The following is a 26,857-nucleotide window of genomic DNA, read 5'->3' as shown; positions in this document are numbered from 1 at the left end:
TACTTCATTTTGTAACGCCAAACATGTTTAAAACTGCATGAACTAAAACTATAACTAATCAGTAGATTGATTAAAACTTAGTAAAAGAATGAATTTTTCGAAATTTATTAATAAATTTATTAATAAGAGTAAGAATTTACACTTATTCATAGCCATAGAAACATGGATCTAACACGGATAATCTAAGTTGAGCTATGAAGGTTTTTCAATCGATGGTAGTGCAAACACTTCAGTTTCTCGAAACAAAGTGAAATGGGCTGACACCGCTTCGGAAATAAGCGATCCGATTAATGGTAATAACAAACTGCCGTGAAAGATCTTTAAACGACGAACTTAGTCTTCTCGACTGTCTGCTTGTTTCCAGTAATATCGCAAGACGCGTACGCTTCGAATTGCACGTGTTGCATCCGGCTCGTCCGTCGACGGGCTGGTATTGCGCTGTCGGCAAGGTCTGCGTCCCCTCATCCATCACCTTGAGAAGCACGCAGGATCCCGGGATCGCGATGGAGAAAGCGTTCGAGCCATCGGAAAGACCTTTCCGCAGTATTTAACGAGGATGTTATGATTCGCACACGCGAAATCCAACCTGGGATCTGGCTGGGCCGACTCGATCTTGTTCATTGCGAAATCCGCGTATCGCGACGCTTTGTCGTTCGCGCGTCATTTTGTCCGCTACACGTGTGCCAATCAAGAAAAATCGATAAGTTCCTTCACCCATGATTCCCCGTAGCCCGGCAGTTTTCATAAAATGACTCCGAGTTGATCAACGGGGAACCCGTTTCGGCGATGATGAACATCCCACCGCACCGGCAGAACCAAAAAAATGGCAGTGGTCTAAACGGACAGTAGTTGGACAAAACCTAAATGCTGAAATGTTTTCAGCACATGTCCTCTTCTCTTTTGTCTTTTATGTGGTAGGTATAAAAATGTATTTAACCTTTCTAAGTATAATATCATTCCTTCCTAGTTTCCCAATCGCATACTTTACATTTTTCTAGAAAACTTTAAAGAAACAGATATCGAATCAAATTCCATTTCCCTTGCTAGTGATTTCAATGCACGAAGAACAAAATGAAATATTATACAATTCCAAGCTTCGTCGTTCCAAAGTTCTTAACAATCACGTACGCTCTAAACTCTAACCTAACGAAGACACACAGTTTGACAATAAGGACACAATATATGAATATACGTAGATTGTAGACATACGGGACGGTAAGCAGTAAAGCCACGTTTGAATTGAATCATATAATATTCGTTACCAATCGTATTAGCCCGCCTAATAGGTGGATGAGCAATCGACCAGAGAGAAACAAGCGGTCACACGTGAAACCGCATCGCGTGATCAGTAAAGAAGCGAACGTTAGCGAGTCGCATCGCGGTTAAATTCCATCTGTCGTAGGTCTGTATGGCGTACATGCCAGTGGTTGTTGCACGGCGGGCAGCAATTAATCCATTTTATAGATGTTGCCGATGTAAATGAAGTTTCCGGTCGAGTGTCCGGTCAGCGCTATAGAATGAAAGAGGAGAAACAAGAGACGCGGCGCGGGGGTGGGACAGGGAGAAAGCGAACGTGGTCCGTTCGGCGCTCGTAAAAAGACTGGAGGCTTTAACTGGTCCGGTTGTAAAACCCTCTAGAAGCAATTAATAATAACCGCCCTTCGCAGCTTTTCCAGCGATAAAACAAGCGTGTGCCACATTCCCCATCACGATTCAACGACGTCCGTGCAAAATCTCCACGGAAATCCGTGCTTCGCCCTTCCTCTTTTCAATGTCACAGTGTGGTGGTTCATCGAATCGTGGAACAGAGAGTGCATCGGCTGAGATATCGTGTTAATGTGTCCTTATTTCGTGCTTGTGATTATTATGTTCGGTTGATCGAAAATAAATGACCCATTCGAAAGAGCCCGGCTATCGTTTCACCCTTAGTTAGGCTGTAAAAGTGTTTACGGTACCCTCAAACTATGAAAGTGGATCTGTCATGTCTGAACCAGCTAAAATTGTAGATGATCTCGTTTAAACAACAAGTGCTATTTCCAAACTAAAAATTAAAATTCTTGAGATGGCACCTTCGTGCATTCCCTTCTTGATAACACTGTCCAACACCAAATTTGTTCCACGATTACTGTTGGGTGATTTTAATACAGTTTTTTTGCGCTGATTCCGAATTAGGCCTTAATTTTTCTCCTAGACGCACAGTTTTTGAGAAACATGGCTTTGAAAAAAAATATATTTTTCAACTTTAAACAAATATTGTGATGTTATTATAAAAGATATTGAATTGTTCTTGACAGCAAAAGATTTTGTAGACTTTCCCGAATACAGTGATATCCAATATTAATACATTATGATTGTTTGAACATGTTTAAACTCAGCGCTTAAGCTCTTTAAGAACCACCCAACAGTCATTAGGAAACATAAAAAAAAGTTGAAATTTGTTGGACAGTGTAATCAGCTTAAAGATCACCGGCCAGAGAAATTGTCAAGGACAAATAAATATTTCCGAGAGAAATTGAAAATTCTCGAAATTACAAAGGACTTGGAAGTGACGTTACCTCCGACGGTATATATGCTTTGGATCATTTTACAGATTAACAATGATAATACCTTATTTTAAGTCTTATCGTTAGCGTAAGCGGTAGTCAGCGAATCCTAGAAGTTCTACAACAATCTACAAATATCCGAGAAGAGAACCGCAACGAATTCAGAACATTACGTTAAGCGGCGCTGAAAAGCTGTAGAAATTATGATAATGATTGAAGTTCTTTTAATCATGTATAAAGCTGATAGTAGGAATAATTTGTTCTGAAAATTTGTAATACACATTACCGTAACACACTACTCGTATTGCCTACCCACAAGGTATTCAATATTAAAAATGGTATTAAACGCAATGGTAATAAATAGAAAGAAAGTTCAAACAATAGGACACTTTCATCGCATACTTTCAGGATCGCGAAAATTGAATTCTAATTAACAGTATTCTATGTTATCTTGGTTAGTGGGTCTATGCGTGTATTTTCAGTCTTTGGCGTTCAACGAACTAAACAGATCCAGATTATTAACTTATGGTTTTAGACTATGGATTAAGACATACCTTATTTCTAGATCCGTTTATGTGATTGATTACACTGTAAAATGCATTTGTGGCAAAAATGGATAAGAGAAATACAGAGCAGTGAAGATACCGGATAAATTTAAGCTTTCTTACACGGGGTTTAACTAGAAATATATCAACTTGATATTGTCAATTATTGAATGGGAGGTATTCATTTTCCGTAATCGGAAACTTGGATGCGTTCCATCTATCGCAAGGACTGTGAACTGTTTTTCAGTGTAGAGTGTAGAACAAGGTAACCTCGCAGATGAGGTAATGAAACAAACGTGGTATAGGAGTAAACCCAATGTATTATTCTGTCTCACGTTCGGGGGGCTCTAGAATCTAGACATAGAATTAAGATCCGTACAGTGATTGCATTCAATGCATTTTTCTGATTACGGTTTTGAATTACCGACTCTGTATAAAATGTTCTGGTACGACACCGACTAGGTACTGTTAAAAACTGCCAGCACCGACCAGATACTATTAAAGACTGCCAGCTTTATGGGAGTTCGTGTCGCCCGAATATGTCGGTATTTCTTACGCCCTCTAGGGTATATTCTGGCTCCATCCAGAGAAACAGAAGGCCATCGACGGCATTTTGTCGGTGAAGAAGACCACTGAGGAGATTCTCGTCGCGATGCATCGGTGAGAATGCGAATTATCACCAATCGATTATTATTAAATGTTACATTCTCCGCCATATTTCAGACGATGTTTTGGCATTATTATTATCACTGTAACTTTCACGTTATCCCCGCCACCGACCAGATACTATTAAAGACTGCCAGCCTTATGGGAGTACGTGTCACTCGAATATTTCGGTGTTCTCTTACGCCCTCTAACAATAAGATATATTCTGACTGGAGTGAGAAACAGAAGGCCATCGACATGATCTCGTCGGTGCAGAAGGCTACTGAGGAGATTCTCGTCGGTGAGAAGGCAAATCGTCACGGAACCATATTGATCATCATGAATTGTTACACTCTGTACCGAGCAGATATTTCAGACGATGTTGGTTTCAATATTAAAACCAAACTCAAGGACAAAGAATTCCTAGAAATATATTATTGAAGCATAATTTTTTAGGAAAATCAACAATTCCTATTTCAAATTGTATACGAGACACCTCAGTTTGTAATTTCAAAACATTTCATAAACGAGAATTATTACCTTTCACTTTTTTATACATAAATGTTCCAAGAATCGATCTGGACAGAAATATTTTGAAAAGACTTTACTTTTTTGAATAAATTAATGCGTGCGAATGTTCATGGTTTAAAAGTTATTCTATATTACGAGTTTTATTGTCTATTTTTACGAAAAATTTAGATGGCAAGGTGGTCAAGGGAGTGCTCGTTAACATCGTTAGAAAAAGGAATTGTTATAAACATTAAACAGCCAGATATAATAAATTTATCTGTGAATTGTATCGAATAAATTAATGCGTGCGAATGTTATGGTTTAAAAGTTATTACGTATCACGAAAACTATTAGCCACTTTGACTAAAAAATTAGGTGGTCAGATAGCCAAGGGATTGCTTGTGGACATCGCTGTCAAATAGAATTGTTATAAACATTAACCAGCTGGTAATAATAAATTTTTCAATAATTGTCACGGCGATCAACATCGATCGATATTCGGCGGAGTGGGGGGCGCCGTTCGAGCTCGGCAGATCGGCGAGAGCTCACCGGTGGTCAGTCAGTCGGGGCGGGGGAAGCGGGGTGAGCGGACTTGCTGCGGGACCAGGAGCGCCAGGAGGTGGACCAGAGGTGGACTAGAGGTCATCTACAGTTACCCTGGCCTACCTTCAACTGTCAATTCAAGGAACAACGGTAAGTTTGATTACTAATATTTTTCAAAACTTCCTTTGTCTTTTTAAACTCGTCCTTCATACTTTTGAAATTTTTATCGAGACTTTCAATGAAGACTATTGAGTCTTCTTCAAATTTATCAATTTTATTCTTTATAAAAATTACATTTTGAGCGTCCCACTCGTATGCAGTATTATAATTGCTCTTGTGAGCTGCTTCGTTGGTTGTTTTCGCACTCGTGTGCGGGGTTATAGTTATTCTCTCAAGATAAGAGTACTTGTCCACGTCGTTGGCAAAAGGAATTATTATAAACATTAATTATGTAGCTAGAATTAATAAATGTCTCATGGCATTATCATCTATATAATAAAAATCAATTTTGAATAAATTAATGCGTGCGAATGTTCATGGTTTAAAAGTTATTCTATATTTCGAGTTTTATTGTCTATTTTTACGAAAAATTTAGAAGGCAAGGTGGTCAAGGGAGTGCTCGTTAACATCGTTAGAAAAAGGAATTGTTATAAACATTAAACAGCCAGATATAATAAATTTATCTGTGAATTGTATCGAATAAATTAATGCGTGCGAATGTTATGGTTTAAAAGTTATTACGTATCACGAAAACTATTAGCCACTTTGACTAAAAAATTAGGTGGTCAGATAGCCAAGGGATTGCTTGTGGACATCGCTGTCAAATAGAATTGTTATAAACATTAACCAGCTGGTAATAATAAATTTTTCAATAATTGTCACGGCGATCGACATCGATCGATATTCGGCGGAGTGGGGGGCGCCGTTCGAGCTCGGCAGATCGGCGAGAGCTCACCGGTGGTCAGTCAGTCGGGGCGGGGGAAGCGGGGTGAGCGGACTTGCTGCGGGACCAGGAGCGCCAGGAGGTGGACCAGAGGTGGACTAGAGGTCATCTACAGTTACCCTGGCCTACCTTCAACTGTCAATTCAAGGAACAACGGTAAGTTTGATTACTAATATTTTTCAAAACTTCCTTTGTCTTTTTAAACTCGTCCTTCATACTTTTGAAATTTTTATCGAGACTTTCAATGAAGACTATTGAGTCTTCTTCAAATTTATCAATTTTATTCCTTATAAAAATTACATTTTGAGCGTCCCACTCGTATGCAGTATTATAATTGCTCTTGTGAGCTGCTTCGTTGGTTGTTTTCGCACTCGTGTGCGGGGTTATAGTTATTCTCTCAAGATAAGAGTACTTGTCCACGTCGTTGGCAAAAGGAATTATTATAAACATTAATTATGTAGCTAGAATTAATAAATGTCTCATGGCATTATCATCTATATAATAAAAATCAATTTTGAATAAATTAATGCGTGCGAATGTTCATGGTTTAAAAGTTATTCTATATTTCGAGTTTTATTGTCTATTTTTACGAAAAATTTAGAAGGCAAGGTGGTCAAGGGAGTGCTCGTTAACATCGTTAGAAAAAGGAATTGTTATAAACATTAAACAGCCAGATATAATAAATTTATCTGTGAATTGTATCGAATAAATTAATGCGTGCGAATGTTATGGTTTAAAAGTTATTACGTATCACGAAAACTATTAGCCACTTTGACTAAAAAATTAGGTGGTCAGATAGCCAAGGGATTGCGTGTGGACATCGCTGTCAAATAGAATTGTTATAAACATTAACCAGCTGGTAATAATAAATTTTTCAATAATTGTCACGGCGATCAACATCGATCGATATTCGGCGGAGTGGGGGGCGCCGTTCGAGCTCGGCAGATCGGCGAGAGCTCACCGGTGGTCAGTCAGTCGGGGCGGGGGAAGCGGGGTGAGCGGGCTTGCTGCGGGACCAGGAGCGCCAGGAGGTGGACCAGAGGTGGACTAGAGGTCATCTACAGTTACCCTGGCCTACCTTCAACTGTCAATTCAAGGAACAACGGTAAGTTTGATTACTAATATTTTTCAAAACTTCCTTTGTCTTTTTAAACTCGTCCTTCATACTTTTGAAATTTTTATCGAGACTTTCAATGAAGACTATTGAGTCTTCTTCAAATTTATCAATTTTATTCTTTATAAAAATTACATTTTGAGCGTCCCACTCGTATGCAGTATTATAATTGCTCTTGTGAGCTGCTTCGTTGGTTGTTTTCGCACTCGTGTGCGGGGTTATAGTTTTTCTCTCAAGATAAGAGTACTTGTCCACGTCGTTGGCAAAAGGAATTATTATAAACATTAATTATGTAGCTAGAATTAATAAATGTCTCATGGCATTATCATCTATATAATAAAAATCAATTTTGAATAAATTAATGCGTGCGAATGTTCATGGTTTAAAAGTTATTCTATATTTCGAGTTTTATTGTCTATTTTTACGAAAAATTTAGAAGGCAAGGTGGTCAAGGGAGTGCTCGTTAACATCGTTAGAAAAAGGAATTGTTATAAACATTAAACAGCCAGATATAATAAATTTATCTGTGAATTGTATCGAATAAATTAATGCGTGCGAATGTTATGGTTTAAAAGTTATTACGTATCACGAAAACTATTAGCCACTTTGACTAAAAAATTAGGTGGTCAGATAGCCAAGGGATTGCTTGTGGACATCGCTGTCAAATAGAATTGTTATAAACATTAACCAGCTGGTAATAATAAATTTTTCAATAATTGTCACGGCGATCGACATCGATCGATATTCGGCGGAGTGGGGGGCGCCGTTCGAGCTCGGCAGATCGGCGAGAGCTCACCGGTGGTCAGTCAGTCGGGGCGGGGCAAGCGGGGTGAGCGGACTTGCTGCGGGACCAGGAGCGCCAGGAGGTGGACCAGAGGTGGACTAGAGGTCATCTACAGTTACCCTGGCCTACCTTCAACTGTCAATTCAAGGAACAACGGTAAGTTTGATTACTAATATTTTTCAAAACTTCCTTTGTCTTTTTAAACTCGTCCTTCATACTTTTGAAATTTTTATCGAGACTTTCAATGAAGACTATTGAGTCTTCTTCAAATTTATCAATTTTATTCCTTATAAAAATTACATTTTGAGCGTCCCACTCGTATGCAGTATTATAATTGCTCTTGTGAGCTGCTTCGTTGGTTGTTTTCGCACTCGTGTGCGGGGTTATAGTTATTCTCTCAAGATAAGAGTACTTGTCCACGTCGTTGGCAAAAGGAATTATTATAAACATTAATTATGTAGCTAGAATTAATAAATGTCTCATGGCATTATCATCTATATAATAAAAATCAATTTTGAATAAATTAATGCGTGCGAATGTTCATGGTTTAAAAGTTATTCTATATTTCGAGTTTTATTGTCTATTTTTACGAAAAATTTAGAAGGCAAGGTGGTCAAGGGAGTGCTCGTTAACATCGTTAGAAAAAGGAATTGTTATAAACATTAAACAGCCAGATATAATAAATTTATCTGTGAATTGTATCGAATAAATTAATGCGTGCGAATGTTATGGTTTAAAAGTTATTACGTATCACGAAAACTATTAGCCACTTTGACTAAAAAATTAGGTGGTCAGATAGCCAAGGGATTGCGTGTGGACATCGCTGTCAAATAGAATTGTTATAAACATTAACCAGCTGGTAATAATAAATTTTTCAATAATTGTCACGGCGATCAACATCGATCGATATTCGGCGGAGTGGGGGGCGCCGTTCGAGCTCGGCAGATCGGCGAGAGCTCACCGGTGGTCAGTCAGTCGGGGCGGGGGAAGCGGGGTGAGCGGGCTTGCTGCGGGACCAGGAGCGCCAGGAGGTGGACCAGAGGTGGACTAGAGGTCATCTACAGTTACCCTGGCCTACCTTCAACTGTCAATTCAAGGAACAACGGTAAGTTTGATTACTAATATTTTTCAAAACTTCCTTTGTCTTTTTAAACTCGTCCTTCATACTTTTGAAATTTTTATCGAGACTTTCAATGAAGACTATTGAGTCTTCTTCAAATTTATCAATTTTATTCCTTATAAAAATTACATTTTGAGCGTCCCACTCGTATGCAGTATTATAATTGCTCTTGTGAGCTGCTTCGTTGGTTGTTTTCGCACTCGTGTGCGGGGTTATAGTTATTCTCTCAAGATAAGAGTACTTGTCCACGTCGTTGGCAAAAGGAATTATTATAAACATTAATTATGTAGCTAGAATTAATAAATGTCTCATGGCATTATCATCTATATAATAAAAATCAATTTTGAATAAATTAATGCGTGCGAATGTTCATGGTTTAAAAGTTATTCTATATTTCGAGTTTTATTGTCTATTTTTACGAAAAATTTAGAAGGCAAGGTGGTCAAGGGAGTGCTCGTTAACATCGTTAGAAAAAGGAATTGTTATAAACATTAAACAGCCAGATATAATAAATTTATCTGTGAATTGTATCGAATAAATTAATGCGTGCGAATGTTATGGTTTAAAAGTTATTACGTATCACGAAAACTATTAGCCACTTTGACTAAAAAATTAGGTGGTCAGATAGCCAAGGGATTGCTTGTGGACATCGCTGTCAAATAGAATTGTTATAAACATTAACCAGCTGGTAATAATAAATTTTTCAATAATTGTCACGGCGATCGACATCGATCGATATTCGGCGGAGTGGGGGGCGCCGTTCGAGCTCGGCAGATCGGCGAGAGCTCACCGGTGGTCAGTCAGTCGGGGCGGGGGAAGCGGGGTGAGCGGACTTGCTGCGGGACCAGGAGCGCCAGGAGGTGGACCAGAGGTGGACTAGAGGTCATCTACAGTTACCCTGGCCTACCTTCAACTGTCAATTCAAGGAACAACGGTAAGTTTGATTACTAATATTTTTCAAAACTTCCTTTGTCTTTTTAAACTCGTCCTTCATACTTTTGAAATTTTTATCGAGACTTTCAATGAAGACTATTGAGTCTTCTTCAAATTTATCAATTTTATTCTTTATAAAAATTACATTTTGAGCGTCCCACTCGTATGCAGTATTATAATTGCTCTTGTGAGCTGCTTCGTTGGTTGTTTTCGCACTCGTGTGCGGGGTTATAGTTATTCTCTCAAGATAAGAGTACTTGTCCACGTCGTTGGCAAAAGGAATTATTATAAACATTAATTATGTAGCTAGAATTAATAAATGTCTCATGGCATTATCATCTATATAATAAAAATCAATTTTGAATAAATTAATGCGTGCGAATGTTCATGGTTTAAAAGTTATTCTATATTTCGAGTTTTATTGTCTATTTTTACGAAAAATTTAGATGGCAAGGTGGTCAAGGGAGTGCTCGTTAACATCGTTAGAAAAAGGAATTGTTATAAACATTAAACAGCCAGATATAATAAATTTATCTGTGAATTGTATCGAATAAATTAATGCGTGCGAATGTTATGGTTTAAAAGTTATTACGTATCACGAAAACTATTAGCCACTTTGACTAAAAAATTAGGTGGTCAGATAGCCAAGGGATTGCTTGTGGACATCGCTGTCAAATAGAATTGTTATAAACATTAACCAGCTGGTAATAATAAATTTTTCAATAATTGTCACGGCGATCAACATCGATCGATATTCGGCGGAGTGGGGGGCGCCGTTCGAGCTCGGCAGATCGGCGAGAGCTCACCGGTGGTCAGTCAGTCGGGGCGGGGGAAGCGGGGTGAGCGGACTTGCTGCGGGACCAGGAGCGCCAGGAGGTGGACCAGAGGTGGACTAGAGGTCATCTACAGTTACCCTGGCCTACCTTCAACTGTCAATTCAAGGAACAACGGTAAGTTTGATTACTAATATTTTTCAAAACTTCCTTTGTCTTTTTAAACTCGTCCTTCATACTTTTGAAATTTTTATCGAGACTTTCAATGAAGACTATTGAGTCTTCTTCAAATTTATCAATTTTATTCTTTATAAAAATTACATTTTGAGCGTCCCCCTCGTATGCAGGATTATAATTGCTCTCATGAGCTGGTTCTTTGGTTGTATTCGCGCTCATGTGCATGGTTAGGTTTGCGCTTACGTGCGGGGTTATATTTGCTCTTGTGAGCTGGTTTCTGGTTGTATTCGCAATCATGTGCAGAATTATAATTGGTCTTGTGACCTGGTTGTGTTCGTACTCCTCTACAGGATTATGAATTATAATTGCCCTTGTGAACAAGTTGTATTCGCACTCATGTGCATGGTTAGGTTTGCGCTTATGTGCGGGTTTATATTTGCTCTCGTGAGCTGGTTACATTCGCATTCGTGTGCGCGATTTAATTCCGTATTCAACTGCATTGTTTCTAAATACGATTAGTCTGTTTCAGCTAGATTACAACAGCCCGCTGCTAACAAAGACGACACACCAAATGAAGAGGACACATCAACGAAGTGGAAGAAGACTACAGTGTATTTTGAAGTTAGTTATATACGATCTATATATTAAGATTGTATATCATCGTTGTAAATATGTCGTGTTTCACAAGTCCCTCTTCCTACAAATTTTCTCATCTTGTTTCAAATTGGCATTCCTCCGATCGGAGGTCCCCCAGGGGCTCACTCACGGATGGTGCCGTGAGTGAGTACGGGGTGTCGCGTCCCCGGGGTACCCGAATCGCCTATAGGCCGCACCCGTGTGCGGGGTTAGTTTGGCTCTCGTGAGCTGGTTAGATTCGCACTCGTGTGCGGGGTTTGTTTGGCTCTCGTGAGCTGGTATTAGGTTGGCTCTCGTGAGCTGGTTAGATTCGCACTCGTGTGCGGGGTTTGTTTGGCTCTCGTAAGCTGGTATTAGGTTGGCTCTCGTGAGCTGGTATTAGGTTTGCACTCGTGTGCAGGGTTATGTATTGTTATGTCTAACTATATTATTAGTCTGTTTCAGCTAGAATACACCAAGAAGAAGTCATACCAAGAAGAAGACATACCAAGAAGAGGACACACCAAGAAGAGGACAAACCAAGAAGAGGACAAACCAAGAAGAGGACAAACCAAGAAGAGGACACCCCGAGAAGAGGGCAAACCAAGAAGAGGACACCACGAAGTTTTAGTTTTATTTGCCGAGGGAGGTCCCTCAGGGGCTCACTCACGGATGCGGCCGTGAGTGAGTACGGGGAGTCGCGTCCCCGGGGGTTACCCGAATCGCCTATAGGCGGCACCCGAGTAAGTCCAGTAATTATTGTCTTAAATTCACGTTTCTCGTTTTCTTGATTCCGACACAGCCTTCTGCTGTGTCGGACCTTGCTTGTACGTACCAGACCGGTTGGAGCTGGTATTCGGCGTCGATACATTGAGAGGGGTGGTTCATTGAGACCTGTTCACTCGTATTACCATTCTCTCGGTTCGTAATCCTACCCACGTCATCTCAACGCATTGTGTTGCCTGGTGGCAGGTAGTTGGCAGAGAAATTCTCTGTTCGTCATCCTACCCACGTCATCTCAATGCATTGCGTTGCCTGGTGGCAGGTAGTTGGCAGAGAGATGGTGTTACGTTTGAACATTTCTCACTGTCCATTCCTCTTGGTGAGGACACGTCGGGTATCGGCTCTGACCGGAGATGGGCTGCAACCATTGTACGCGCCGCGTCACCTTCGAACCGGAGCCTTCTGCTCTAGTTCGATCTTGTTTGTCACTTTGATAGAATCAGAGCCTTCTGCCTGATTCGCCTTTGATCCCCCGTGGATCGGAGACTTCTTCTCCGATTCACACCTTTTGCTCCACAATAATTGCTCGACTTGCGTGCGTAATTTAGTATAATTCCATCGACTTGCGTGCGTTAGTTAATAAGATTGTATATCGTCGTTCTAAATATGTCGAGTAATTATTGCCGTAACGTCACTTTACTCGACTCGTATTTTTGACTCCGACACAGCCTTCTGCTGTGTCGGACCTTGTTTGTATGTACCAGACCGATTGGAGCCGGTATTCGGCGTCGATACATTGAGAGGGGTGGTTCATTGAGACCTGTTCACTCGTATTGCCATTCTCTCTGTTCGTAATCCTACCCACGTTACCTCAATGCTTTGCGTTGCCTGGTGGCAGGTAGTTGGCAGAGAAATTCTCTGTTCGTCATCCTACCCACGTCATCTCAATGCATTGCGTTGCCTGGTGGCAGGTAGTTGGCAGAGAGATGGTGTTACGTTTGAACATTTCTCACTGTCCATTCCTCTTGGTGAGGACACGTCAGGTATCGGCTCTGACCGGAGCTGCACTGCAAGCATTGTACGCGCCGCGTCACCTTCGAACCAGAGCCTTCTGCTCTGGTTCGCTCTTATTTTTTACTTTGAAAGAATCAGAGCCTTCTGCCTGATTCGCCTTCGATCCCCCCCTGGATCGGAGACTTCTTCTCCGATTCACACCTTTTGCTCCGCGATAATTGTTCGACTTGCGTGCGTAATCTAGTATAATTCCATCGTTGTAAGAAAGGGAGCCAGAGGGAATATTGCATTCGTTCTGACTCCCTTTCGGGTCTCTCGTGCAGCAACCTCCTCGTGGTGAGACCTGGGCAATCGGTATTATCCTTTATTTGTAAGAACTTCTAGTCTCTTATGAATAAAGGATAATACCGAGCTAATAGCTGCACATTGCACATGTACAATTTTCGATAAGATTGTGTACTAGAATTTAAGACTTGCGAGATATAGAAACATATGTATTTCTTTAAATTGTATGTTAATTTACTTTGAGGTAGCTTGCTGTCGGCCGAGGGTACATCAATGCTTTCTGCGTTTACCCTTGGCCCGCCTTGAGTTCGTTATTTCAATCAGTAATCTCGACAATTTGTATTTCTGTATTTCCAATTGTTTGCATCGGGATTTTCACAAGTCCCGCTTCGAAACATTTTCATATCTTGTCTGAAATTGGTATTCCTCCGATCGGAGGTCCCCCAGGGGCTCACTCACGGATGGTGCCGTGAGTGAGTACGGGGTGTCGCGTCCCCGGGGTACCCGAATCGCCTATAGGCCGCACCCGTGTGCGGGGTTAGTTTGGCTCTCGTGAGCTGGTTAGATTCGCACTCGTGTGCGGGGTTTGTTTGGCTCTCGTGAGCTGGTATTAGGTTGGCTCTCGTGAGCTGGTTAGATTCGCACTCGTGTGCGGGGTTTGTTTGGCTCTCGTGAGCTGGTATTAGGTTGGCTCTCGTGAGCTGGTTAGATTCGCACTCGTGTGCGGGGTTTGTTTGGCTCTCGTGAGCTGGTATTAGGTTGGCTCTCGTGAGCTGGTTAGATTCGCACTCGTGTGCGGGGTTTGTTTGGCTCTCGTGAGCTGGTATTAGGTTGGCTCTCGTGAGCTGGTTAGATTCGCACTCGTGTGCGGGGTTTGTTTGGCTCTCGTGAGCTGGTATTAGGTTGGCTCTCGTGAGCTGGTATTAGGTTTGCACTCGTGTGCAGGGTTATGTATTGTTATGTCTAACTATATTATTAGTCTGTTTCAGCTAGAATACACCAAGAAGAAGTCATACCAAGAAGAAGACATACCAAGAAGAGGACACACCAAGAAGAGGACAAACCAAGAAGAGGACAAACCAAGAAGAGGACAAACCAAGAAGAGGACACCCCGAGAAGAGGGCAAACCAAGAAGAGGACACCACGAAGTTTTAGTTTTATTTGCCGAGGGAGGTCCCTCAGGGGCTCACTCACGGATGCGGCCGTGAGTGAGTACGGGGAGTCGCGTCCCCGGGGGTTACCCGAATCGCCTATAGGCGGCACCCGAGTAAGTCCAGTAATTATTGTCTTAAATTCACGTTTCTCGTTTTCTTGATTCCGACACAGCCTTCTGCTGTGTCGGACCTTGCTTGTACGTACCAGACCGGTTGGAGCTGGTATTCGGCGTCGATACATTGAGAGGGGTGGTTCATTGAGACCTGTTCACTCGTATTACCATTCTCTCTGTTCGTAATCCTACCCACGTCATCTCAACGCATTGTGTTGCCTGGTGGCAGGTAGTTGGCAGAGAAATTCTCTGTTCGTCATCCTACCCACGTCATCTCAACGCATTGTGTTGCCTGGTGGCAGGTAGTTGGCAGAGAGATGGTGTTACGTTTGAACACTTCTCACTGTCCATTCCTCTTGGTGAGGACACGTCGGGTATCGGCTCTGACCGGAGATGGGCTGCAACCATTGTACGCGCCGCGTCACCTTCGAACCGGAGCCTTCTGCTCTGGTTCGATCTTGTTTGTCACTTTGATAGAATCAGAGCCTTCTGCCTGATTCGCCTTTGATCCCCCGTGGATCGGAGACTTCTTCTCCGATTCACACCTTTTGCTCCACAATAATTGCTCGACTTGCGTGCGTAATTTAGTATAATTCCATCGACTTGCGTGCGTTAGTTATTAAGATTGTATATCGTCGTTCTAAATATGTCGAGTAATTATTGCCGTAACGTCACTTTACTCGACTCGTATTTTTGACTCCGACACAGCCTTCTGCTGTGTCGGACCTTGTTTGTATGTACCAGACCGGTTGGAGCCGGTATTCGGCGTCGATACATTGAGAGGGGTGGTTCATTGAGACTTGTTCACTCGTATTACCATTCTCTCTGTTCGTAATCCTACCCACGTCATCTCAACGCATTGTGTTGCCTGGTGGCAGGTAGTTGGCAGAGAAATTCTCTGTTCGTCATCCTACCCACGTCATCTCAACGCATTGCGTTGCCTGGTGGCAGGTAGTTGGCAGAGAGATGGTTCTACGTTTGAACACTTCTCACTGTCCATTCCTCTTGGTGAGGACACGTCGGGTATCGGCTCTGACCGGAGCTGCACTGCAAGCATTGTACGCGCCGCGTCACCTTCGAACCAGAACCTTCTGCTCTGGTTCGCTCTTATTTTTTACTTTGAAAGAATCAGAGCCTTCTGCCTGATTCGCCTTCGATCCCCCCTGGATCGGAGACTTCTTCTCCGATTCACACCTTTTGCTCCGCGATAATTGCTCGACTTGCGTGCGTAATTTAGTATAATTCCATCGACTTGCGTGCGTTAGTTATTAAGATTGTATATCGTCGTTCTAAATATGTCGAGTAATTATTGCCGTAACGTCACTTTACTCGACTCGTATTTTTGACTCCGACACAGCCTTCTGCTGTGTCGGACCTTGCTTGTATGTACCAGACCGATTGGAGCCGGTATTCGGCGTCGATACATTGAGAGGGCTGGTTCATTGAGACCTGTTCACTCGTATTGCCATTCTCTCTGTTCGTAATCCTACCCACGTTACCTCAATGCTTTGCGTTGCCTGGTGGCAGGTAGTTGGCAGAGAAATTCTCTGTTCGTCATCCTACCCACGTCATCTCAATGCATTGCGTTGCCTGGTGGCAGGTAGTTGGCAGAGAGATGGTGTTACGTTTGAACATTTCTCACTGTCCATTCCTCTTGGTGAGGACACGTCAGGTATCGGCTCTGACCGGAGCTGCACTGCAAGCATTGTACGCGCCGCGTCACCTTCGAACCAGAGCCTTCTGCTCTGGTTCGCTCTTATTTTTTACTTTGAAAGAATCAGAGCCTTCTGCCTGATTCGCCTTCGATCCCCCCTGGATCGGAGACTTCTTCTCCGATTCACACCTTTTGCTCCGCGATAATTGCTCGACTTGCGTGCGTAATTTAGTATAAGTCTATCGTTGTAAGAAAGGGAGCCAGAAGGAATATTGCATTCGTTCTGACTCCCTTTCGGGTCTCTTGTGCAGCAACCTCCTCGTGGTGAGACCTGGGCAATCGGTATTATCCTTTATTTGTAAGAACTTTTAGTGTCTTATGAATAAAGGATAATATCGAGCTAATAGCTGCACATTTAATAAATATGTTGATTTCTCAATAAATTCTATTCCGATACCTATTGTCTTTCACAACATTTTGCAATTTTACCTTCCTTCAGATCAAAATATATGTATTATCCAAGCTGATTTGCCCCGGGCGTGAACAATGTCATATATCGTCTGGTTCTATTTAGGTAAAGAGACGGGATAGTATTTCGTCGGTGATAGTATTATAAGGCAATTACAGAATGGGTAAATACTATATCATTCTTCTTCTACTTGATGTGTATCTCGTCGTTGGTAGAACTTTTAGCGATGTGGTATTTCAGATCACTGTAAGTTCCACGTTATCCCCGCGCCCGTCGCGCCCGGTTACTGGTCCCGCTGAATAACACAGGGGCTGGCAGTCTTTAATAGTATCTCGTCTGTGTCCCCGCGCCCGGTCGTGCCCGCTTACTGGTCCCGCTGAATAGCACAGACTTATGGAAATCCGTGTCCCCGAATATTTCGGTGTTCGCTTACACCCTCTAGGATATATTCTGGCTCCATCCAGAGAAACAGAAGACCACCGACGGCATTTCGTCGGTGAAGAAGACCACTGAGGAGATTCTACCACTTCTAGTCGCGACGCATCGGTGAGAAAGCGAATTCTCACGCAACCATATCGATTATTATTAAATGTTACGTTCTCCGCCATATTTCAGACAATGTTTTGGCACTATTTTGATACTATTTTCGTCGATGGTAGAACTTTTAGCGATGTGGTATTTTAGATCACTGTAAGTTCCACGTTATCCCCGTGCCCACTTACGTGTCCGCTGAATAGCACAGGGGCTGGCAGTCTTTAAGGGGGTAGTATACCCTCGATTTGTAACTAGAAAATACCTAGAATATTACTAGAAAAATGGCTCGAAACATGGGTTTGCTGGTTTTCAGTTAGTGTCCTTATTTGAGCAAATTTTGGGCTGGGTGAGGGCTCATTCGAAAGAGGAAGGTTCACCGCAGGGGGCTCTGGTCATGAGGTTAACGAGAATATGTTTATATCTAATAATATTAGTGTCCAAAGTAGAGTAAACATCTAGGAAAAAAAACCAGCAGATTTCAATGCATTTTTCTGTCTCCAAAAGACTTTTTGACTGATGGGATGACCAGAGCCCCATGCGGTGAACCTTCCTCTTTCGAATGAGCCCTCACCCAGCCCAAAATTTGCTCAAATAAGGACACTAAGTGAAAACCAGGAAACCCATGTTTTCGACCCAAAATCTAGTAAGATCCTAGTAAATAGCAAATATCTAGCAAATAACTAGAATCTTACTAGAAAAATGGCTCGAAACATGGGTTTCCTGGTTTTCAGTTAGTGTCCTTATTTGAGCAAATTTTGGGCTGGGTGAGGGCTCATTCGAAAGAGGAAGGTTCACCGCAGGGGGCTCTGGTCATCCCATCAGTCAAAAAGTCTTTTGGAGACAGAAAAATGCATTGAAATCTGCTGGTTTTTTTTCCTAGATTTTTACTCTACTTTGGACACTAATATTATTAGATATAAACATATTCTCGTTAACCTCATGACCAGAGCCCCCTGCGGTGAACCTTCCTCTTTCGAATGAGCCCTCACCCAGCCCAAAATTTGCTCAAATAAGGACACTAACTGAAAACCAGCAAACCCATGTTTCGAGCCATTTTTCTAGTAAGATTCTAGGTATTTTCTAGTTACAAATCGAGGGTATACTACCTCCTTAATAGTATCTCGTCGGTGCTGGAGCTCCTAGAGCCCCTCGAGGCCCCCATAAAATGCAATGTCTAGAGATCTTAAGTCTTTAGTGCGGATGTTAAGTCTGCAATGTCGGTAGATAGCGAGAAAACCACGTATTTTTTTGCAATATCGACATTTCAGATCATGTGACATGAACCTCCTAAGGTAATCTGTGCCACCGACGGTATCTCGTCGGTGTCTGTGCTCTGTATCTTGTCTGTGATGATAACAAAATGATAACACGCTCTTTACGAAGTTTTGGGTCTTAATATTTGCATTTCCAAAAATCTTTCTCTTAAAAACTGATTTTATCCAAGTTGAACCCATTTAAAAAGTTTCAGCTACATGAACGTACAAAATATTCTAAAAAATTTTGAATATTAGTTTTTGTATCGACAAAACTCCTATTTACAATCATTGTTTTTACCGAAAAGGAACCTGTTTTTGAAATTTCAGCCAAATCCGATCATCGATGTTTTGGGAATTTACCATTGGAAGATAACATCATATTTTGCAATTCTGAAAACCACCCTTAACGTAGAAATCCTTTCTATCGTCATACGTGTATCTGCAATTTAGTGAAAATTTGTTTGATCGATAGTGGCAGCAAGACTAGAAAATATTTCTTATTGAATCTCATAGTAGGTTATAAAAGCTAGTTTAAAACTGAATCTTGTAACTGGAACATTCATTGGCCTGTGTACATTTGTTATATTTGAAATTTTAGCCAAAAATGGGTGAATTTTGTACTAATGGTTGCAAGGAATACATCAAATTTGACAGAAATATAAAACTTGATGGCAGAAGGTATGCAATGTTTAAGTTAACACACAATCTCTTCGTGATTATTTTTTTAAAATTCATCGTTATGACTTTAGATGGGAATATCCGATTCCAAGATCAAAAGATTATTGGGAGAAATTCTGCAATGATGAGGAAAAGAAGTTGCTTGTAGTAAGAGATCCTTCCGTACAATTATCCTATAATTCCTTTCCCAAAAACCATTCTCTTAAATTTCGCGTAGATGGCTCTATGGATTGCGATAACTCTTTGCATAAGTTGTCACCTGTAAAATTAAAGTTTAAATCAAATAAGCTATATAATAGTAGTAAAGAATTATTTCCAAAGCCGATATTGGAAGTTTCATCTCAAGCTCGTACGAAAAGTTTAGATAAGCATAACTTTTGCGAACTATCCAAAGCTAAACGAAATCCAAAATTAAGTGCTCTGAGATTTGATCGTAGTTTCGGTAAAATTGTATCCGATGAAAAGGATAATACTCGTGATTCTTCTGGTATCCAAAATAAACCAAAAGCACATTTGTCGTCCACTTCAACTCTTCCAATACTGAACGCATTTCCTAAAACATCGACGATTGAATCGAAATTGATAAAATCAAATCGTACATTAGTTCAGAAAAAGGGCTTTCCGAAAATAAAATCTGCATCTTCAACGACTAATCAAAAGTCAGAAATAGATAAGAATTCACTGAAATATCCAATTCGATGCGCTTACAAAGCGTTGAAACACGTAACAGCGAACAAAAAACTGAACTTCGATCGCGAAACGGTTTTCGAGTCAATCAGTGATTCGTCTCCGGTTGAAGACGAAGGAGAGAAGTTATTGGAACCGATCGATGCAGGAAAACCCGAGGAAAGCAACGAGGAATTTCCACGCTGGAAAGAGTCGCTTAAGGATTCACAATCCACTGGTATCGATGTTCAGTGCACAACTTTGAAATTGGAGGAGATGTCGAGGACGATTCCCTCGGGTTCGCGTTCTACATCAGGCTCGAGTCCTCAATTCGCACACCTTGAGCTGTGGGAAAGTCCTTCGAGTCGTGTACTATCATCGATCCCGAAACTGTCCAGCTTCCCGCGGAAGCATCACGACAGGTGTTTACCGTGCATATACAAATCGTTCGAATCGCAGTCGAGCCGAAAAATCTCCCTACCCGTAACCTCGCTGCAAAATATCATAAATTCGCATGAGAAGCGCGTCGTTTCCTCTCGTAATACATCCGAAGACAGCGACTCCATTTACGTCGGCTTGCCGGACTTCGAGAATACGGTGGAAAGAATTTCAAATTGTGAATTTGACACGAAGAAAGTAACGTTTGATGAACCGAATAATATTTCAGAAAGTGAAATCGTTAAAGAAACTCCCTCGGCGCAAGAATACCGTAAAGAATCGTCACGGACAACGGCACAAACTGTTCCGGAGTCAGAGTCTTCGCGTAAAGCAATTACGCAAAAAGATGAAGAGTATCAGCGTGACGAGGAGTCCGTTTCAGTGGGAAAAAATCTGAATGATGCTGTGAAGTTTGAACGAGTTGCGTCTTCTTTAGAACGATCGAAACTTTCCGCTTCGCTTCAGAGCGATAGCTCCGACGAAAATGATTCGCTCGCGGTGTCAATCGACGAGGATCAATCGAAGCCGAAATACTTAGCTCCCTGTCACATGCCGACGGTTTTGAAACCTAGTTTAGAACCTTTTAAAGCTTTGAGAAACAGGAAACCGACGACTCTGCAGGACCGAATCACTTTCCTCGAGTCCTCATCGAAAAAAAGTTTACCCCTCGATGATCGCGATGAAGTTCAAGAGAAGCAAGCGAAACTTAACAAACCCGAAGGGAGTAAAGAGGAGAAGAGTGGCCCAGCTGCTAAGATTTTAACGAAAGCAAAATCTATTCCCGGGGATATGATTCTTGAGAACAAGGAACGCGCGGCGAAGAAGGAACACGTTCTACGAAAGGGAGTCAGTGTCGCGAACTTCACAGTACCAGGAGACATCTATGACGAGCAAGATTCCACCAGTAAAACGGAAGATTTGCCCAAAAAATCTGAGTTGGATGGTCTACATCCATCCATCGATGTATCGAAAACAGCAACGAGGCTGCCACTGACCGATACAATGGAGATTCTAGAGGTTTTACAGAACCTTGAAGAGAAGTCGACTACAAGTATGTTGGAGACCTTATGCAAAGAGTTTTCGGAGCATCTTTCGACGAGCATTCCGAACGATTCAGACATGGAAAAGCACAAAAAAATAATTCCGAATCTGACGAGTTTGTTAGTAGATTCTAAACGTTATTTAGATCCCGAGAAATTTCCCTCTGACTTAGTTTTCTCCTCGAATCAGCCGCCTCCGTGCAACCCTCAACTCTTGAAACGAATCCTGCCCCAAAAATCCTACAATCTCATTGCGCCTTTACTGGGATTACCGAAGTCGTTTCATGGAAAGGGAAGTTCGGTCAGGTACAGCAGCCATATCGATCAGAGCGGTACCAGCGATGCTACGGTGACCAACGACGACGACAGTTTAGCGTCCTTAGAGGCACGTTTATTCATAAACCGGTGATGAGAACGACCAAAAAGAAAGGAAAACAAACGTTTCTATAGTCCCGCCACTATTTCTTGGTGTCTGCTATTTATAATTTAGCGGGTTGTTCCAGTTTGTCTATTTATGTTCCAGTTATTGTTACTGTATCCTTTCAAAGATGCGTCTTTTTATAATTATCAAGGTGCATCCGCCGACGCCGAGAGACAGCGAATCACTCAATGGCGAGGTGGAAGTGGGTCACCGCAGATACAATCCTTACGCTCTATTTCTAAGGAAACCAAGACGCAAGGTGCCGTATCGTCGGATTAATGGAAAGGATTACTTCGAGATGGAAAGGCGACGATGAAGAGGAGATTTTTCTGTGTTAGGTGATTACATGGCGCCCTTTGGAAACGGACGACCTCGAGGGCTACGATCCGAACGCTACCCTGAAAATGAGGACCGACAACATAATGTCTATAATATGCCAGGACTTTTGCCGGTGGCTCGACACTCTTGGGGGCACCGACAAAACCGTCGACGAGGAGGTCTTGAAGGATATGTTCGAAATTGATTTCACCGCGGAGGCGTGCAGATCGATGCAGGTGAAGAGACGAATATTTGTCTGCGATATTTTTGGGCATATTTTGTTGGCAGTTTTTATCCCCGTTATTTGTTTAAGAGATGTTTTTGAAACTGGAACATTGATTGCGAGCGATTTCCTTACAACTGTTTTTCCTATCGTCGCGACGATATCGACGCGTCGCACAGTGGTCGGAACGTACAGGGAAAATGGAAAAAACTTCATAACTTCAGCAATTCTCAATATTTTTGAATAATTCTTTTTTTATTCACACATACAATCTTCAAACTTCTCATATTATGCGTGCAGGAATACGAAAAATTCAATACAGTATTCGCGATAGTTTTTTGCAAATATCTCGAAAACTAAAAGCGACCCCCCTATATTGGAAAAGGAAAAAGTTGTTCAAAATGTCAATATCTTCGTTGCTGAAACTTCATGCGCTCTCAAACTTTAAACGTTAATACATATCAGCTAAACGTGGAAAAACGTGGCGCTGATTTTTGCAGGACTATTGTGTGATGGTGTCTTCTTTCAAAAGATGCCACTCAGAGAATGTAGGAACGTGTAGCTTTTTTTGTAGAGCTACAGAAAGCAGCTGTAATATGAAATTATACGTATCCTACTTTCGGGCTTTATATTGTTATTTTGGTTGTGAGTTTTCGAAAATTATTAACATCGGGCATAAGCTGAGACTATATACATTTATAATATATAGCATATATGGTTATAAATGTCCCAAAAATGAAAGAATAACGTCGAACGTGTGGTTAGAAATCTGTAAGAATCCAACTAGAATCTGAGAGGTCTACTTTAGATCTATTTTTCTCCGTTATTAAAGAGAAAAACATAGATCCATTTTCATAGCAAAATACATTGGTTTATGGCCTATCAGGAAATAGTGGTCGATTTTTGAAATAACGACTTTCATAATTTTGGGTTTTTTCCTGCTTCCGACCACTGTGCGTCGCACAGTGGTGCGGTAGCTTGTTTTTTGTGGCCGAAACTATTGTAGCGTTATTTCAATGTTTAATGTTATATTATTATAGGTTGTTGTATTCGTCTTCATACCAGTTAGAATATTATGAAGTAAAAAATATATGTTAATATTTAAAACATTGAGGTGACCTTCATTTTTGATAAAAAAAGAGATTTTTCTTTAACGTTTTGTATTGATATTTGTAGAAAAGTGAATACTGATTAACTTTCGTTGGAAACATTTTTTTGTCAGATCATCGGAAATATTTGAAAAATCTTGTTAACAATTCTCACAATGCATACTATTGTTTAGAAATCGCGGAAAAGTAGCTAAGATTGAATTGTTCATAGGAATTATACGAAATCTAGTAATGAGAGGTTGTCGGGGTCTCTCACTGGCGCAGAGAAAACATGTACATACATTGTAATTCCAAACTGCTATGCAAGATTCAAATGGAACTGCGTATGCAGGCATCGAATAACCGCGGGCCCGTATTTGTTAAAATCCGTTTATAGTTCAAGATTGCGGAAGGTTGCAGTTAAAATTTACATGCTCTTAGTAAATGTTCAAGCTTTCATATAAAACAAGTCCGATGCTTAGCGGTCTTAAACGTTTTTGTATAATTCTTTTCAAAGTTTGAAATGCTATTAATTTACGCTATTCGTGTATGGACTAAACAATACTTAAAAATGGATTAAACATTTGAAATGCGCTTACTAACATATATAAAACCATCATTATTGAAACCTAAAACGTTTTATTTTACTTTGAATTTTCTGATTTTGTCTTTAGAACGCTGTATCTCATCACAGAATTATCTAAAATGAATAATATTTTGGATTTGGAAGCTTTGAAGGGTTGATACTTAATAGGAAAAAAAATTTTCAATATGTTTTAGTTGAAAAATTGAATTTTGGCCACGAAAACAGGGTTTCCATACCACTGTGCGTCGTTTGCATTAGTCGGATTTAACCCCCTGACTACCACGGCGAGATATCTCGCGCCCCGATACTTCCCGATAAACGCTTTTGACGAGATATCTCGCCACCTAGCACCAATATTTTGACACTATAGACAAATATATTTTATACGTAACTATATTCTGATTTGTAAAAGGAAGAAATGAATGAAATCTTTATCTCGGGTAAAATGACCGAACAGAACCGAAAATATTTCGTCAAAAGCGTTTATCGGGAAGTATCGGGGCGCGAGATATCTCGTCCGTGCTAGCCAAGGGGTTAAATAGAAACTCGTATTCTTCATCGAGAGCATTCGAAAATCAAAAAATATGCAAACGTTTCGGATTGTTATTGTGAAAGACGGGTTTGCGCGCATCGACAGAGTTTTTTATTTCCTGTGTTTTCAAACCAGGTATTGACCAAAGAGATGCCGGTGGTGCCGGCCGAGGTGGCAATGACGAGAAACACTCCCAGTGCGGGCAAACTTGCTATGACGAAGAAGCACGTTCTGAAAGATGTGACAGCCGAGGAAAGACCCGCGAAGACGACCGCGTTTGGGACCAAGATGCCCTGGGAACAACAGTTTATACCGCCGAAAAATCAGGTCCGCAAGAACTGGCTGCAGTGGGATCATGTTCCTGCAGAGTTGGAAACAATGGACGTGGTTTGGAAGGATATTACGAATTTGAAAAGCGTACGGGGCTTCGTTGAATGGCTTCAACAGCATCCGGAAGTAATTTGAACGTCAATTACCAATGAAATTCGACATGGCCATCGGGCATTGAATGTCAAATACGCTGGTGTCGAGTTCCATATCGAACGCTGACATTCCGTTAGGATGTGAATGATAAAGACGATTAAGAAACTGCATTCGGGGAAATTTGATTGATAGAAAAGTTCTTGGCAAACGAAATGCAATAATTCAATCGTGTAACAATTAGTTGAATCCTAACTGGCGTATTTGTTTGCAAAACACTAAACGCGTTATAGACAGAGGATAATTAAAGCCCACTCTATATCGAGAATTATAATATTATACAATACAAGGACGCATCACAATCCTCTTACTTCTGCCGTTTCAGGTACCACCGCCAGATCCTTTGAAGACACTTGTTGCAACAGACATCGAAGCTTTGAGGCAAGTAGAGGATGATGAAGAATTTGCGCATCTTGAACTAGATATATATCAAATCACAAGTTTCAGAGTAACAGGCGACAATAAGTAGTGTAAATTTCGCGTTGCCGACTTTTTTTCGATGAAATTTTGTCTCTTTCAAACTCGTACTTACCATTGAAATGGAAAAATTGTATTTTGGTTTCTGAATACTATAATTGGTTTATAAAAATAAATAAATTTATTAAAATCACATCGAGCACTTACACATTGTAGCCACTCGATACTCTATTTTTAATTCTATCTTGTACAGAACATACATTATATTATCATATAAGCTACGATGGAGGTTTTATACGTAATATAGAAACAAATGAGTGTCTAACTCGCTACGTATTACCATAATGATACCAACTCCCGTGTTATGACAGTGAAAATAAAATATTTATATAAAACATCGACAATAAGAAAATATTCTTGTTTCGACTATTTACGATCTTTTATTCGCTAAATACTGCTTCATGTTTATTTTCGTGAATACTTCGTGAAAATATAATATATTGACTGCAGTTTACAATAGTTTGACATGCTAAAAATATCGAATGAGAATACTTACTGACTACTAAGTTTTAAGCAACGTAATTACCTCAGTTTTCATGCTGAGAGACTTACATCGATTGGCTTCTGAGCCCTCCACTGATTGCTCTCACCGAATAGAATAAAAACTACAATCCAAAGTCAATTAAACCGATTTCCCAAATAAATGTGCAACCCTTTGGTACGCAACGAGCCAGAAAAAGGTACAAATGGTTGATTTATTTAAAAATTTATCAATTAGTTCCGGTCGGCCGTGCTACCGTTAGTGTATTACCTATTTATGATACTCCAATACTACTTCCGTTAAATTTCGCGGTATTAAAGCCGAATTATTTCAATTCCCGTGGAGTTTTTGAACTCGTTGCCTCTGCATCTCGTCGCTTCGAATACATGAATATTTTAATTCCGTTTGATGACACAACAGCGAGCGTTGACTTGTGTACGAAATGAGCGTAAAAAACGAACTGACTCGTGAATTGGGCCCGGCCGACTGGCCATTTCGGAATCTCTGGCCGCTTCCGTTTTCGCTTATAAATGAGCGAAATGCGTGCGTGTAACCGATACGGCAGGCCGATGACACAATGTCAAAAGCACCGGGGTTTCGCGTACGAAACGCAGAGGGGTTAACCTCCGAAGCCTCTACGAACGTTCGTCGGCGGCCCGGAATTTCTGACGGTCCGTTCGGTGTCATTATTTGCGTGAAATATCAGGCATCGATCGCGTTTTAACCGGTGCGGCGCAGCGCGGCGGAGCGCGCTCGTCCAAAACGAAACGTACGAATCGTTCAAAATATTCCGGTGTGGAGGAGGGGGCAGGATTTGTTCTTCGTCCGGTGTGTTTGTAAATATGCTCAAAACCTGTAGCGCGGAAACGTTTTAATTTACAGTGAAAAAACCACACAGAATCCTGAAAACAATTTGCAGAACGATTTGGAACTCAAAACATATTTTCCCCGTCAAAGGGAAATAACTTCGACAATTTCTCTC

At 41.1% G+C, this 26,857-nt stretch overlaps 1 protein-coding gene across 1 annotated transcript; it reads left to right on the top strand.

Moving 5' to 3' along the window:
* The first annotated feature begins 18,751 nt into the window (after positions 1-18,751).
* On the top strand, positions 18,752-25,606 carry LOC143207218 (uncharacterized). The gene is made up of 6 exons (XM_076420433.1): positions 18,752-19,125; positions 19,197-21,654; positions 21,842-21,949; positions 22,029-22,244; positions 24,573-24,893; positions 25,243-25,606. Exons 1-6 carry the CDS (start codon positions 19,052-19,054, stop codon positions 25,384-25,386), a joined length of 3,321 nt encoding a protein of 1,106 aa, XP_076276548.1. The 5' UTR covers positions 18,752-19,051; the 3' UTR covers positions 25,387-25,606.
* Positions 25,607-26,857: the final 1,251 nt, after the last annotated feature.

This window comes from Lasioglossum baleicum, chromosome 3 (assembly GCF_051020765.1).
Source record: "Lasioglossum baleicum chromosome 3, iyLasBale1, whole genome shotgun sequence".
Taxonomy (NCBI): domain Eukaryota; kingdom Metazoa; phylum Arthropoda; class Insecta; order Hymenoptera; family Halictidae; genus Lasioglossum; species Lasioglossum baleicum.
Note: the sequence above shows the minus strand (reverse complement) of the source record. Positions and strands in the feature narration are given on the sequence as shown.

What these genes read in the sequence shown, in the direction of transcription:
- LOC143207218 (XM_076420433.1), top strand. Translation starts at nt 19,052, where the DNA reads ATGGGTGAATTTTGTACTAATGGTTGCAAGGAATACATCAAATTTGAC. An exon ending in ACAGTTTAGCGTCCTTAGAG is followed by an intron (nt 21,655 to 21,841) that starts GCACGTTTATTC and finishes ATAATTATCAAG; the next exon opens with GTGCATCCGCCGACGCCGAG. An exon ending in GGCTTCAACAGCATCCGGAA is followed by an intron (nt 24,894 to 25,242) that starts GTAATTTGAACG and finishes CTGCCGTTTCAG; the next exon opens with GTACCACCGCCAGATCCTTT.